The 15295-nt window shown below is 40.2% G+C and overlaps 1 protein-coding gene and 1 long non-coding RNA gene across 3 annotated transcripts in view; one reads left to right on the forward strand and one right to left on the reverse strand.

The window, feature by feature from the left end:
- Positions 1 to 15295, reverse strand: part of LOC138320737 (uncharacterized) — a 99930-nt gene that overhangs the window by 25808 nt on the left and 58827 nt on the right. The gene's annotated exons all lie outside the window — the stretch shown is intronic.
- The window catches only part of LOC138320734 (nuclear pore complex protein Nup214-like), a 50857-nt gene continuing 35610 nt past the window's right edge, over positions 49 to 15295 (forward strand). For both annotated transcript variants that reach the window (XM_069263905.1, XM_069263906.1), the window contains exons 1-9: positions 49 to 203; positions 2574 to 2700; positions 3561 to 3787; positions 10747 to 10939; positions 11325 to 11456; positions 11663 to 11766; positions 13715 to 13812; positions 14187 to 14256; positions 15019 to 15145. In XM_069263905.1, coding sequence (XP_069120006.1) covers positions 162 to 203; positions 2574 to 2700; positions 3561 to 3787; positions 10747 to 10939; positions 11325 to 11456; positions 11663 to 11766; positions 13715 to 13812; positions 14187 to 14256; positions 15019 to 15145 — 1120 coding nt within the window. In that variant the 5' untranslated portion in view covers positions 49 to 161. The remainder of the gene's footprint in view (positions 204 to 2573; positions 2701 to 3560; positions 3788 to 10746; positions 10940 to 11324; positions 11457 to 11662; positions 11767 to 13714; positions 13813 to 14186; positions 14257 to 15018; positions 15146 to 15295) is intronic.

Raw genomic sequence — 15295 nt, forward strand, 5'->3', positions numbered from 1 at the left:
CCGCCAAAAGATTGCATCTTTGTCTACAAAACGCTTGATTTGATCTAAAAGTTAATATTTAAATTAAGCATGTCATCTACATTGAAGAAATATTGGACACAAGAGTAAGGTGTTCGCTTCTGCCTACTTCAAAAAGAATCTAACCAATAACGAATGCGAAGATGTCGGAGGAAGAAGCTCTACCACCAGAAAGAGACGTGAAGGTATACGTTTCAAGGCAATTATCATTTAAGACTTGCCTAAAACATTTCATTGAAAAATTTGGCATGCACATCCTTTGAACTTCTTCGTTTCGGTTTGAAGATCTAGCGACGATTTATGACCTAGGGGGATTGTGCAGGACATGTGAAATATTATTTACAGTGCCTGAAAATTAAGGATTTTTTGTTAATTTTTATGCAGCTTTAAGATAAAAGGTTAAAAGCAGTAGAATTTAGAATATGGTATATGTGCCTTGAACAGGTTGAGCACAAACCTGTATATGGATAACAGTTGCCCATTTGAGTAACAGTTACCTGTTTGTAGAAATCGATAAGTACTGAAGGGATATGACTCAAATTTCATGTGTTCCTCTAGGTTCCTCTAGGGCCCTAGGCAGGTCGGGGAAAACCACCGGCTTGCATATTATACGCAAACTAGAGTAATATAATTTTAGGCAAAGCCTAGCTGAGAGCGCAGCTGTTAATCCCTTCTTTCGTTTGTTGATTTTTAACTGTGTTATTAAATAGAAATATGCCAGGTAAATAAAGGATTTCCAACAGTGAAAGATTAATTTCCCCTGACCCGTTAGTCTTATCGATGATGACGTCATGTGTTTTGTTTTTATTGATGATTGTGTGTGCTGACTAACTGTACTGCTAGAAACCATTTATAGAATTATTAATTATTAGAATCATAGCTTTGCTGAACTACTGGCATTGAGTTTATAATAAGAAAAAACAATATTGAACACAGTATACTTTTACTTTCACTTTCTGCAAAATACGTGACTGTGGCTACAAAATATATCTCAACGTCATTCTCCGTTGCCAGGCAGAAAATTCCAAATCAACTGCTCACATGCAACGGCTTTAAAGTTAAGATTCAGGACAAAATGTAATTGTTAAAATGAAATAAATGTTAGATTCAGACAAGTATAAATTGGGAGGTTTATCTTTCACTAACGTTTTCATTTTGAAGTTTTCCAAGTATAACTTGTTTGTAATCACGCGAGATTGTGATTTTGTAATTTTCTGAATCTTGTGTTGACTTCCGGTTTCCAGTTTGCGAGAAAGTTTTCCAACTCTACATATATTGAATGATTTACATAGTATAACGTTACCAAGACACCTCTATCACATGAGTTAGCTGCGCTCTCTATTATAGCCCGACTGGAGTATGGATTTGTCACTAAAAATAGCCTAAATTGCTGAAATCTCAAATTTTGCTATACTTTTCAAATAATTGTATTAATATATGCCAAGATAAAGTACAATTTACTGAAATTTGTGCAGTAGAAGCATTTGTTACTTAGGAACTTTATGCAACTTTTCTCAAAGTATTGAATTATTTCAATACTTTCCGGCTTGATCATAGGTCTTTTTGCACTTGTGTAATGTTTAATAGTTAAATAAATGCGATTTGTGAAAATTGTTGGGAAAAGTTAATTTTTCATACTTTAATTGGGGTATAATACTCCAGTTTGTGTATAATACACAAGTTGGTGGTTTTCCCCGACCTGCTAGGAGTGTCATGCTGATTTTGAGACTGATAAGAAAAAAAATATGGCTGTCAGGCAGCCATCTCGAATTTTGGCAGTTGATGTTTGTTACCGCTATTTGTCAAAAAGTGCTGAAGGGATATGTCTCATATTTCCTATATAGGTGTCCGTAGGGCTCTTAGGAGTGTCATGCTGATTATGAGACTGATCGAAAAAACAATATGGTTGCCAGGCAGCCATCTTGGATTTTGGCAGTTGATGTTTGTTACCGCTCTTTCCCAGAAAGTGCCGAAAGGATTTGTCTCAAATTTCATATTTACCTTCCACTACTGACTAGGGCCTAGGAGCGCATGCTGATTTTAAGATCAGAAAAACAATATAGCAACCAGGCAACCATCTTGGATTTTTGTAGATGAAGATTGTTACCCCTATTTCTCAGAAAAAGTACTGAAGGGATCTGTCTCAAATTTCATATGTGGGTTTCCCTATAGGGCCCTAGTTGAGTATATTACATTTTTGGACAAATCAGTCAAGATGGCCAACCGACAGCCATTTTTGATTTTGGTATTTGAAGTTTGTTACTGCTATTTCTCAGAATGTTTTGAAATGATCTGTCTCAAATTTCACATGTTTTTCAAAGATGTTACTCTTATGACCTTAACAAAATACAGTAAACCTAAACCTAAGTGATGTTCTAACAGTACATCAGTAATTAGAAAGCTACATTAAACCAGAGAAATCAAAATACACGTTTGGCGTCTAGTAGATGATAAATTATATATACCCACTGTAACATAGTAATGTGACTATTAAGTATATACAAATTTATATGATAGCTGTTTGAAATAATCATGACTTTTTTTTTGTCTTTCAGGATTTTAAATTTCAGCAGTTATGTAGATTTAGGATTAGTGACAGTCCCTCAGATCTGCCAAAACAGAAGTCAAGACTGGTCGCGGCATCATCACAATATGGACTGGCCTTTGTTGGTTATGATACAGGTTAGTAGAAAGGTACACTCAAGCTGTTAGTATTTGTGTTATATGAATACACTGTTAGTGATTTGAATCCTAGCTATTTGGTTGGAAGAAAGTTTTTACAAAAAATATCAGGTAATAATGTATAGCTTAAGACTCTTTCATATGTCGATATGAAGGATAGGGATATTCTACCCAAGGGTTACAAAATGTTATAAAACCCGAGGCTTGCCGAGGGTATTATAACATTTTTTGATCCTGAGGGTAAAATATCCCTATCCTTCATATTCACATATGAAAGAGTATTTTTCTCCCGTACCTCGACGCCTTCTTGAAATTTTACTACCATGATTTTCTGCCATTTTGAAATAAATTGAAGAAAAAAAATGTGACTGCAAGCCAATTCTCCATACTAAAAAATTGCATGATATTTTCAAAGCAAGTCACGTTGTTAGTATCTTCTAAAGTAAATCCAGCCTTGTTTCTGAAAAAAAATGTTAAATACTACCTAGAAAATAGTGATTTTGTTGACACTGTGAGGTCACCAGGCTTTATTGCATCTGTATCCATGTAATACAGTCTCAGGCGACATGAGTGTATTGCCCTAACCCTACCAGTATTACACGTGTAGGTATGAGAGAAAATGATATTTGATACTTGATACATAAGGTAGTACCATACTCGTGCATGTCTATAATATCAGTCCCAAATTTTAGTTTATTCATATTTAGATTGCTGGATTGATACCTGTATTATAACTTTGTAATGTAATTGTGATTTCCTTCAATTCATAAATCAGATAAACCAAAATGAAATAACTATATCTTAATATGCGTGGAAATCTATTCAGCACCATTACCTAATATGAATATTTCATTATTCAGGTTTTAAAGTGATCAGACCAGCAGAGCTGAGTAAGATTGACCAAGCCAACGCTAAAGAGCGTATGACAGTTATCATAGACAACTTCCCAGTGGTAGCTGATGTCAAAGTTGCTGGTGCTGTATCATGTATTGCCCTCAACGCAGATGAATTGAGTTTGGCTGTAGTGGTAACCAGGGCTGATCAAGTCCAAGCCTTGATATACGATGTCAGGGCATTCACTGGCGATGTAAGTATATCAATGTCGCATAAACACTTACAAGAAGCGATATGATATGTTACATAATTTTTAGCTCACCTGGATCGCTACTTGTCATAAAGTACTGCATGGATTTTAACAAAATTTGGTCAGAAACTTCCTTAGGGGAAGGGGATCAGATTTTGCATAAATGGTGACCCTGACCCCCCAGGGGCAGGAGGGACGGGGCCCAATAGGGGTAATAGAGGTAAATCCTATAAATCGCTACTTGTCCTAGAGTTCTGCATGGATTGCAACCAAACTTGGCCAGAAACTTCCTTAGGGGAAGGGGATCAGATTTTGCATAAATGGTAACCTGACCCCCCTGGGGCAGGAGGGGCGGGGCCCAATAGGGGTAATAGAGGTAAATCCTATAAATCGCTACTTGTCCTAGAGTTCTGCATGGATTGCAACCATATTGGCCAGAAACTTCCTTAGGGGAAGGGGATCAGATTTTGCATAAATGGTGATCCTGACCCCCCGGGGGCAGGAGGGGCGGGGCCCAATAGGGGTAATAGAGGTAAATCCTATAAATCGCTACTTGTCCTAGAGTTCTGCATGGATTGCAACCAAATTTTGGCCAGAAACTTCCTAAGGGGAAGGGGATCAGATTTTGCATAAATGGTGACCCTGACCCCCCCCTGGGGCAGGAGGGGCGGGGCCCAATAGGGGTAATAGAGGTAAATCCTATAAATCGCTACTTGTCCTAGAGTTCTGCATGGATTGCAACCAAATTTTGCCAGAAACTTCCTTAGGGGAAGGGGATCAGATTTTGCATGAATGGTGACCCTGACCCCTTGGGGGCAGGAGCGGCGGGGCCCAATAGGGGTAATAGAGGTAAATCCTATAAATCGCTACTTGTGCTAGAGTTCTGCATGGATTGCAATCATATTTGGCCAGAAACATCCTTTGGGGAAGGGGATCAGTACTTTTGCTAAATTTGGCTGACCCCCCGGGGGCAGGAGGGGCGAGGCCCAATAGGGGAAATAGAAGTAAATCCTATAAATCGCTCTTTGTCTAGAGTTCTGCATGGATTGCAACCAATATTTTGCCAGAAACTTCCTTAGGGGAAGGTGATCAGATTTTGCATGAATGGTGACCCTGACCCCCCTGGGGCAGGAGGGGCGGGGCCCAATAGGGGTAATAGAGGTAAATCCTATAAATCGCTACTTGTCCTAGAGTTCTGCATGGATTGCAACCAAATTTGGCCAGAAACTTCCTTAGGGGAAGGGGATCAGATTTTGTATATAAATGGTGATCCTGACCCCCCGGGGGCAGGAGGGGCGGGGCCCAAAAGGGGAAATAGAGGTAAATCCAATAAATCGCTACTTGTCGTAGAGTTCTGCATGGATTGCAACCAAATTTTGCCAGAAACTTCCTTAGGGGAAGGGGATCAAATTTTGCATGAATGGTGACCCTGACCCCCCCCTGGGGCAGGAGGGGCGGGGCCCAATAGGGGTAATAGAGGTAAATCCTATAAATCGCTACTTGTGCTAGAGTTCTGCATGGATTGGAACCAAATTTGGCCAGAAACATCCTTTGGAGAAGGGGATCAGTTTTGCATAAATTTTTGCTCTGACCCCCGGGGGCAGGAGCGGCGGGGCCCAATAGGGGAAATAGAAGTAAATCCTATAAATCGCTACTTGTCCTAGAGTTCTGCATGGATTGCAACCAATATTTTGCCAGAAACTTCCTTAGGGGAAGGGGATCAGATTTTGCATAAATGGTGACCTGACCCCCCCTGGGGCAGGAGGGGCGGGGCCCAATAGGGGTAATAGAGGTAAATCCTATAAATCGCTACTTGTCCTAGAGTTCTGCATGGATTGCAACCAAATTTTGCCAGAAACAGATCCTAAGGGGAAGGGGATCAGATTTTGCATGAATGGTGACCCTGACCCCCCTGGGGCAGGAGCGGCGGGGCCCAATAGGGGTAATAGAGGTAAATCCTATAAATCGCTACTTGTCTAGAGTTCTGCATGGATTGCAACCAAACTTGGCCAGAAAATTTCCTTAGGGGAAGGGGATCAGATTTTGCATAAATGGTGACCTGAACCCCCTGGGGCAGGAGGGGCGGGGCCCAATAGGGGTAATAGAGGTAAATCCTATAAATCGCTACTTGTCCTAGAGTTCTGCATGGATTGCAACCAAATTTGGCCAGAAACATCCTTAGGGGAAGGGGATCAGATTTTGCATAAATGGTGACCCTGACCCCCCTGGGGCAGGAGGGGCGGGGCCCAATAGGGGTAATAGAGGTAAATCCTATAAATCGCTACTTGTGCTAGAGTTCTGCATGGATTGGAACCAAATTTGGCCAGAAACTTCCTTTGGAGAAGGGGATCAGTACTTGTATAAATTTTTGCTCTGACCCCCGGGGGCAGGAGCGGCGAGGCCCAATAGGGGAAATAGAAGTAAATCCTATAAATCGCTACTTGTCCTAGAGTTCTGCATGGATTGCAACCAATATTTTGCCAGAAACTTCCGTAGGGGAAGGGGATCAGATTTTGCATGAATGGTGACCCTGACCCCCCCCTGGGGCAGGAGGGGCGGGGCCCAATAGGGGTAATAGAGGTAAATCCTATAAATCGCTACTTGTCCTAGAGTTCTGCATGGATTGCAACCAAATTTTGCCAGAAACTTCCTAAGGGGAAGGGGATCAGATTTTGCATGAATGGTGACCCTGACCCCTTGGGGGCAGGAGCGGCGGGGCCCAATAGGGGTAATAGAGGTAAATCCTATAAATCGCTACTTGTCCTAGAGTTCTGCATGGATTGCAACCAAACTTGGCCAGAAACTTCCTTAGGGGAAGGGGATCAGATTTTGCATAAATGGTGACCTGAACCCCCTGGGGCAGGAGGGGCGGGGCCCAATAGGGGTAATAGAGGTAAATCCTATAAATCGCTACTTGTCCTAGAGTTCTGCATGGATTGCAACCAAATTTGGCCAGAAACATCCTTAGGGGAAGGGGATCAGATTTTGCATAAATGGTGACCCTGACCCCCCTGGGGGCAGGAGGGGCGGGGCCCAATAGGGGTAATAGAGGTAAATCCTATAAATCGCTACTTGTCCTAGAGTTCTGCATGGATTGCAACCAAATTTGGCCAGAAACTTCCTTAGGGGAAGGGGATCAGATTTTGCATAAATGGTGATCCTGACCCCCCTGGGGCAGGAGGGGCGGGGCCCAATAGGGGTAATAGAGGTAAATCCTATAAATCGCTACTTGTCCTAGAGTTCTGCATGGATTGCAACCAAATTTGGCCAGAAACTTCCTTAGGGGAAGGGGATCAGATTTTGCATAAATGGTGACCCTGACCCCCCTGGGGCAGGAGGGGCGGGGCCCAATAGGGGTAATAGAGGTAAATCCTATAAATCGCTACTTGTCCTAGAGTTCTGCATGGATTGCAACCAAATTTGGCCAGAAACTTCCTTAGGGGAAGGGGATCAGATTTTGCATAAATGGTGACCCTGACCCCCCTGGGGCAGGAGGGGCGGGGCCCAATAGGGGAAATAGAAGTAAATCCTATAAATCGCTACTTGTCCTAGAGTTCTGCATGGATTGCAACCAATATTTTGCCAGAAACTTCCGTAGGGGAAGGGGATCAGATTTTGCATGAATGGTGACCCTGACCCCCCCCTGGGGCAGGAGGGGCGGGGCCCAATAGGGGTAATAGAGGTAAATCCTATAAATCGCTACTTGTCCTAGAGTTCTGCATGGATTGCAACCAAATTTGGCCAGAAACTTCCTTAGGGGAAGGGGATCAGATTTTGCATAAATGGTGACCCTGACCCCCCTGGGGCAGGAGGGGCGGGGCCCAATAGGGGTAATAGAGGTAAATCCTATAAATCGCTACTTGTCCTAGAGTTCTGCATGGATTGCAACCAAATTTGGCCAGAAACTTCCTTAGGGGAAGGATATCAGATTTTGCATAAATGGTGAACCTGACCCCCCTGGGGCAGGAGGGGCGGGGCCAAATAGGGGTAATAGAGGTAAATCCTATAAATCGCTACTTGTGCTAGAGTTCTGCATGGATTGGAACCAAATTTGGCCAGAAACATCCTTTGGAGAAGGGGATCAGTACTTGTATAAATTTTTGCTCTGACCCCCGGGGGCAGGAGCGGCGAGGCCCAATAGGGGAAATAGAAGTAAATCCTATAAATCGCTACTTGTCCTAGAGTTCTGCATGGATTGCAACCAATATTTTGCCAGAAACTTCCGTAGGGGAAGGGGATCAGATTTTGCATGAATGGTGACCCTGACCCCCCCCTGGGGCAGGAGGGGCGGGGCCCAATAGGGGTAATAGAGGTAAATCCTATAAATCGCTACTTGTCCTAGAGTTCTGCATGGATTGCAACCAAATTTTGCCAGAAACTTCCTAAGGGGAAGGGGATCAGATTTTGCATGAATGGTGACCCTGACCCCTTGGGGGCAGGAGCGGCGGGGCCCAATAGGGGTAATAGAGGTAAATCCTATAAATCGCTACTTGTCCTAGAGTTCTGCATGGATTGCAACCAAACTTGGCCAGAAACTTCCTTAGGGGAAGGGGATCAGATTTTGCATAAATGGTGACCTGAACCCCCTGGGGCAGGAGGGGCGGGGCCCAATAGGGGTAATAGAGGTAAATCCTATAAATCGCTACTTGTCCTAGAGTTCTGCATGGATTGCAACCAAATTTGGCCAGAAACATCCTTAGGGGAAGGGGATCAGATTTTGCATAAATGGTGACCCTGACCCCCCTGGGGCAGGAGGGGCGGGGCCCAATAGGGGTAATAGAGGTAAATCCTATAAATCGCTACTTGTCGTAGAGTTCTGCATGGATTGCAACCAAATTGGCCAGAAATTTCCTTAGGGGAAGGGGATCAGATTTTGCATAAATGGTGATCCTGACCCCCCGGGGGCAGGAGGGGCGGGGCCCAATAGGGGAAATAGAGGTAAATCCTATAAATCGCTACTTGTCCTAGAGTTCTGCATGGATTGCAACCAAATTTTGCCAGAAACTTCCTTAGGGGAAGGGGATCAGATTTTGCATGAATGGTGACCCTGACCCCCCTGGGGCAGGAGGGGCGGGGCCCAATAGGGGTAATAGAGGTAAATCCTATAAATCGCTACTTGTCGTAGAGTTCTGCATGGATTGCAACCAAATTTTGCAAGAAACTTCCTTAGGGGAAGGGGATCAGATTTTGCATGAATGGTGACCCTGACCCCCCTGGGGCAGGAGGGGCGGGGCCCAATAGGGGTAATAGAGGTAAATCCTATAAATCGCTACTTGTCCTAGATTTCTGCATGGATTGCAACCAAATTTTGCCAGAAACTTCCTTAGGGGAAGGGGATCAGATTTTGCATGAATGGTGACCCTGACCCCTTGGGGGCAGGAGCGGCGAGGCCCAATAGGGGAAATAGAAGTAAATCAAATTTGGCCACAAACATCCTTTGGGGAAGGGAAACAAAACTTGTATAAATTTTGGCTCTAACCCTCCTGGGGGCAGCAGGGGCGGGGCTCAATAGGGGAAATAGAGGTAAATCCTAAAAATCGCTACTTGTCCTAGAGTTCTGCATGGATTATAACTAGTGGTGCGCAGTATTATCGGTATACCGATATATCCAGGTTCAATTTGAAAACGATACGTATCGCGATACGATTTATTTGTATCGGTTCACTCGGAATCATTCGGGGATTTTCCGTATATTTCCGTGAAAATTTTGATTTTGACGGGAAATATTTTTAAAATGAGAATTTGTATAAAAATTGAAACTGAAATATATATTTTAACAACATTTCAGACAAATGTATAGGTTAAGATGGATTTTTGGGATGTTATTATACGTAGATTATGATTGATCTTGTGCTTAGTAACGTTTCAAAATGGCGACCTTCATAGGCACGAATGATAACCTCGTAAAAAATGCCAAGCAAAAGCGGTTGTATGGCAGCATTTTGGCCTTATAGTACGTAAAGGGGAAAGAAATAGCGAAGAAAGCATTGCTTGATGTCGATTGTGTACGGCAATCGTTAAATGTAGTGGCGGAACAAGGAACCTGACGACTCACTTGCGTCGCCATCACCCAGCTACTGAGTCCCGTCCAGTAGTAAGTGTTTGCAAAACATCGAGCGGAAGTAACACAGACATTATCTCGCATTTTTTAGATAAAAACAAGAATAAAAGTGATATATTGACAAAACATTTATTTCATACTCTATTTAGGTGATTGACAGAAAAAAAACATGCAATTCTTTTTGTACAAAAATAATACCAAAATATCATGATACGTATCATAATACACTTATGATGTATCGTGATATATCGCGATACAAAATTTTTCGCGATACCCATCCCTAATTGTAACCAAATTTGGCCAGAAACATCCTTGGGGTTAACAGAATTCGTATAAATTTTGGCTTTGACCCCCTGGAGCAGAAAGAGTGGGGCCCAGTAGGGGAATTAGAGGTAAATATTCCTTCAGAAAAGAAACAATGAACTTGTATTCAGAACATTACTTGGCATTACAAACCAGGTGAGCGATTACATGGCCCTCTGGGCCTCTTGTTCATTCATGTAGGGACCTCATCTCGTATGTTATCAGGCGGGTTTGTCCGCAATAAGAACCCCCACCACTTTTGACCTTTATTTCATTCCTCGTGGGAGGGGGGTCTTATTTGCGGTGAAATACGGTAACACAATATATTTCTTGTCTGGGTGAAGAGCTATTTGTTTGTTGAAATGAATGACCTTAACCTTACTTTGTTACTTTGGTAATGCATAGAACAGGTAGTAGGTGAATCAGGCCCGTTGGGCCTTTTTCTTTTACATACACACTAAATTCCCCAACACTGTTTACTGGAATTTCTTTAATTATTGAAATTGTTAATTTGTAATAGACATAATTGACAATTTGAAGAAAAATAAAAAGTATAGACTTAGTTCCTGTCTAGTGCTATTCTGATATTAACCTACAGGTGGCATCGGTCCAAAGCTTCCTGATTGTTCCTTTGACCAAGGGTGGAGATGCTAGATTTGAGGATTTGGCCTGGAATCCAGTCCAGCCAAACACTCTTGTTACTGTGGATACCAATGGTGGTATTAACTTGTTTAATATTACTGATTCGCTTGGTTTAGTGGCTACCATACCATCATCATCTGCTAACTGTGGTAAGTACTCTCTATCTTTAAAATATGATAGCCAAAGTTTGCTGGTGTGATTCGGATGATACAGATAGTACATGTTCACTACAAGATTTCAATAAATATCTTGTAAACACCACAATGTCTTTTAAAGATGCTCCATCGCTGACAAACAGTTTTTTTTCTATGAAATACAGGAGCAGGAGATTTAATATTGTTCTTCTGTTACAAAAGTTACCATTACCAACATTACCGCCATTGAAAAGTTTGAGCTTCTCATTTCACTTCAAGATGAAATTATCAAAAATAATTTTTTGTATCCCGAAAAAATTGCTTGGCACTATATCCTATATGGAATGAAGTACTGATTGTGCATCATTACAACATTTTCACTTGTTTATAATTACTGTAGTGTGCTGGAGTCCCCGCGGCAAACAGTTAGTTGTCGGTACGTCAGAAGGCAAGCTCATACAGTATGATCAGGAGCTGAAGATGAAGCGGGAATGGCCATGTCCCACTGTACTAACCAGGGGCACATACAAAGGTTGTCATCAAAATTTTACTTTTATTTAAGAACATAAATCAGACTTTCTCAATGGAAATGGTTAATACACAACTTTTGATTGGATTTTGAAGTTATGAAGAATGTTGTTATGTTGTATGTATAAAGCCTTGTGTTGAAAACATAATTGTATGGCCACAGAGTAATAATTCCTATATTAAAACAATTCTTAAACTTGTTTGTTACAGTTGTTGGTGTTATTTGGCTGTCCACTTTTGAGTTCCTGACTGCGTTTATCTCAGATGATGCTGAGACCAGTGACCAACCAGACATTGTCCTTATCAGAGGATCAGTAAGGCAACTTTTCACTGAGATAAACTTTGTAATATTCTGCATTTTTGTATCACATAGTTTAAAAATTTTCCCTTGCAGGAAGGTATTGATTGTTGCGTCATGTTTTTGCAAAAAAAAACGCTGTTTGACAATCAATACTTTCTGTGATTTAGAATAGTGTTAATAAGAAATAAAGCAGTAAGTGTAATAGCTGAGAGTTTTCTGTTGGAGGTTTTCCTTGTGACAAGTTTTTCTTCATCTCTGATACTAAAGTATTGCTCTATCTTCTTACAAAGATAACATGAATCAAAGGGACTTAGTGTAAAATGTATTACAGCGTGCTACCCCAACTGAGAACGACGCGTGTATATAAACCCCTACCGCTCTACTGCTGACTTGTATCGATGTATTGAATGAGTGTACTGTAGCCGTGTTATTTATAGACTCAAGTACTGTCGCCAAATCCACAGGTAAATTGGTACTGGATGCTACGCTCGGGCCTCTCATCCAGCTTAACGAAACTGAATTGCTAGTTAGCTTAACCGATCTATATATCATCAACGATGCGTCTGTATCTACTTAAAAACAAAAAAAATATTCTTCAAATTGCATCAACATTCATTTGACTAGTATTTCTTTATTTTAGATATTTTAACAAATCTTCATATTTCTTGTAAAATTGCATGTGAAATTCCTTATAGATCTAGCGATACTCATTACTCAAGGGAACGGCCATAACATGTCCCGGCTGCAGGCCGTGTGTAAAAAGTCAAAACACACGTGGGATTTATAAGATGAGTCCTAAATTGTCCTATATTTAGGATTTTCAATAAGTAGTTTGTTATGTTATTACAGCAAAACTGACAAGCTACAAGGTTAGTGGCGTTTTTAACCGTACTGTTATATATAATTAGCCATCAGCTTGGATCTGGTGCCGTACAGGTAGTGAGTTTACTCACAATGTGATTATTGCAAGCCAACGTATCCGCTATCTGATTGCTCTTTAAAGTTTGTTAATGATCTCAAACACACTTATAACTTATTGTGGCAATTTTAAAGTTTTAAGTTTAAGTTTTTAGATTATAATATTTTCAAATGGTTCTGATAACAATTCATGTTTAATATCTCTTGACATTGACATGTTTACAGAGTATGGCGGACTGCCAATGTTTTTGACATGTACTGCAAGATATATTTCACTGTTTCAGTTACGGTGGCCAATAAAAGAAAACAAACACAGTGCAATTATATTGTGTTATTTCTTCTAAATACAACACTTTTTGTGCAGGTTGTCAAGTATTTATTGTGAATGTGTTGCAATGAAGTTACCACCTTTATAACATTTAATTTGTGGTTCCCCAGACATTGTTTTCCCCAAAATTTGAATGCGCAAAATATACCGATAGTAGATTTTTTTCAGCATTTTAAGCCCTAAGAAAAAATACATGTGCAAAGTACACTGGTGTGTAAGTAACACAAGTAACACAAGTTTTTACGGTATTTGTAACAAATACGATTGTGTGAATTGGTACAGCTAATGTAGCCTGAGCGCCCACGATTTACCTGTGGATTGGTGACAGTACTCAAGTCTATAAATAACTAGTTTCACTCATTCAATACATCGATACAAGTCAGTGATAGAGCAGTAGGGTTTTACATACACGCTTCGTTCTCAGTTGAGGTAGCACGGCTGTAATTCAGTTTGAATATAAATGCAGATCGATTGAGTTGGAACAAAAAAATAACATTTTGGTACGAAAATAGAATATTTCAAAATAAAATCAAATTCTCAAATGTGCCTTGTCATGCAACAAGTACAGTGTACGTACCATATTTTGAAATGTAAGATTTAAGTTCTAGTTACCATTATAACTAGTGAAAAACAATGGTTGTTTTTTCTCCTGAATTTTTCACAAATTATTTATATTATTGATCTCTTGAATGTTTTAAAAAACATCAATTTATAGAAAGATGGGCCTGTTAACTACCAGAATTTTGAGGATCCTTGTTTTGGAAATGGAGAGGAGAGAGAAAGGAGAGTTTTGTTCCAACATTTGACAAGATGGTACGTATGGAGAAATTTTATAGGTGTAGTTAATTAAAAATGTACGTAATTAAGATGCATTTTCAACTTTTGGAAACAATGTCAAATCAAACCTTAAACTAAAAACTCTGACCCTTCGTTTACTTATCAACTTCAGCCTTTGGGAAATATTGGAAGAATACATTTTGTTGGTGATGGTTCTTCTGGAATTTTCATATTGAATGTACATGTATATCTTAAAATAGATTTCCTAAATCTGACTTGTAAAGTTATTATTGTGTGCCGAGAGAAGATGTATCATCTTATAAAGTGATATTTTATCAAGAAAAATAAAAACAAATTAGAACTTTAAATGATCTATGGACATTTGATGTTGAATGGATTGATGATTACAGGGAAATGATACTGGCCTGTTCAAGTAATGCCTGTGAGATATCAGTTGTTGGGAAACACCAGAGTGAACAGGTGAGTGTTGGACATATATATATATATATATATTAATGTCTTGATAAGGAACCTACCGACCACACAAATTTGGGCAATAGAGCAAGCCAGAGAAGCACTGAATGCCACCACTTTATAAGAAACAATAACCAAGGAAATATTTCCCACCAGCCTATAGCAAGTGACTCAGTCATGTAAGTTTGTATCATTTGTACTGAATTGGTATGATACCATCTAAAGGAATGTGTTTAGATTTTTCCAAATGGCGACACACATTTCTAAATGAAAGCTAAGTATTTCCAAGGTTAAAAATAAAATTGATAGAAAAAGAAGTGCCTAAACAATTTTGTCATACATTTAATACATAATCTATGCTATTTTATTGAATGAATACTTTCTGTATTGCTTTCAACACAGAAAACATTTCAATGAAATATCTCAGATCTGCCAACTTGGATCCAAGTCAAGTACTTCTAGAAACAATTCATTTGTATCAGTTCAGTTCCAATAGTACTGCGCATTCCATTTCTGATACAGCAGATTCCTTAACTAGTACACATAAATGGATGACCATTCAGACTAGGAGAGATGTAATAGTAGAATGTGGGACACCTTAATGGTTAATAACCACTTAACCACAAGGTCCAATTTCTTTCATGATATACTGACTTTCTCTGAAAAATATTTAACGAAAAACAAAAGTGATCTTGATGAGCACAAAAGTCATCTTTCATTGTGTCAATCTGTACAGTGATAGTTTTACAATGTTGTTTATGTCCACAGTGTGACTGGGAGCGTTGGAATCTAGACGACTCAGCCAGAGCAGAGTTACCCCTGACTGATAATCATGAGGACACCTTCCCTATGGGCGTGGCCATTGATTACTCTTCTCAGCATCCCATACCACTAGGTCAGTTTGGCTGATGTTTTTCACTTCATTTCTCTTTAATTTGATCACAAGGTGCTTTCCCTGTTGGAGTATATCTCTGTAGAAATTCAGGTGTTCAGTCAAATCTTCTTTAAGTTTGAGTAAATTTAGGCAATATTAATATAAGTTTGA

This window comes from Argopecten irradians, chromosome 4 (genome assembly GCF_041381155.1).
Source record: "Argopecten irradians isolate NY chromosome 4, Ai_NY, whole genome shotgun sequence".
NCBI lineage: Eukaryota > Metazoa > Mollusca > Bivalvia > Pectinida > Pectinidae > Argopecten > Argopecten irradians.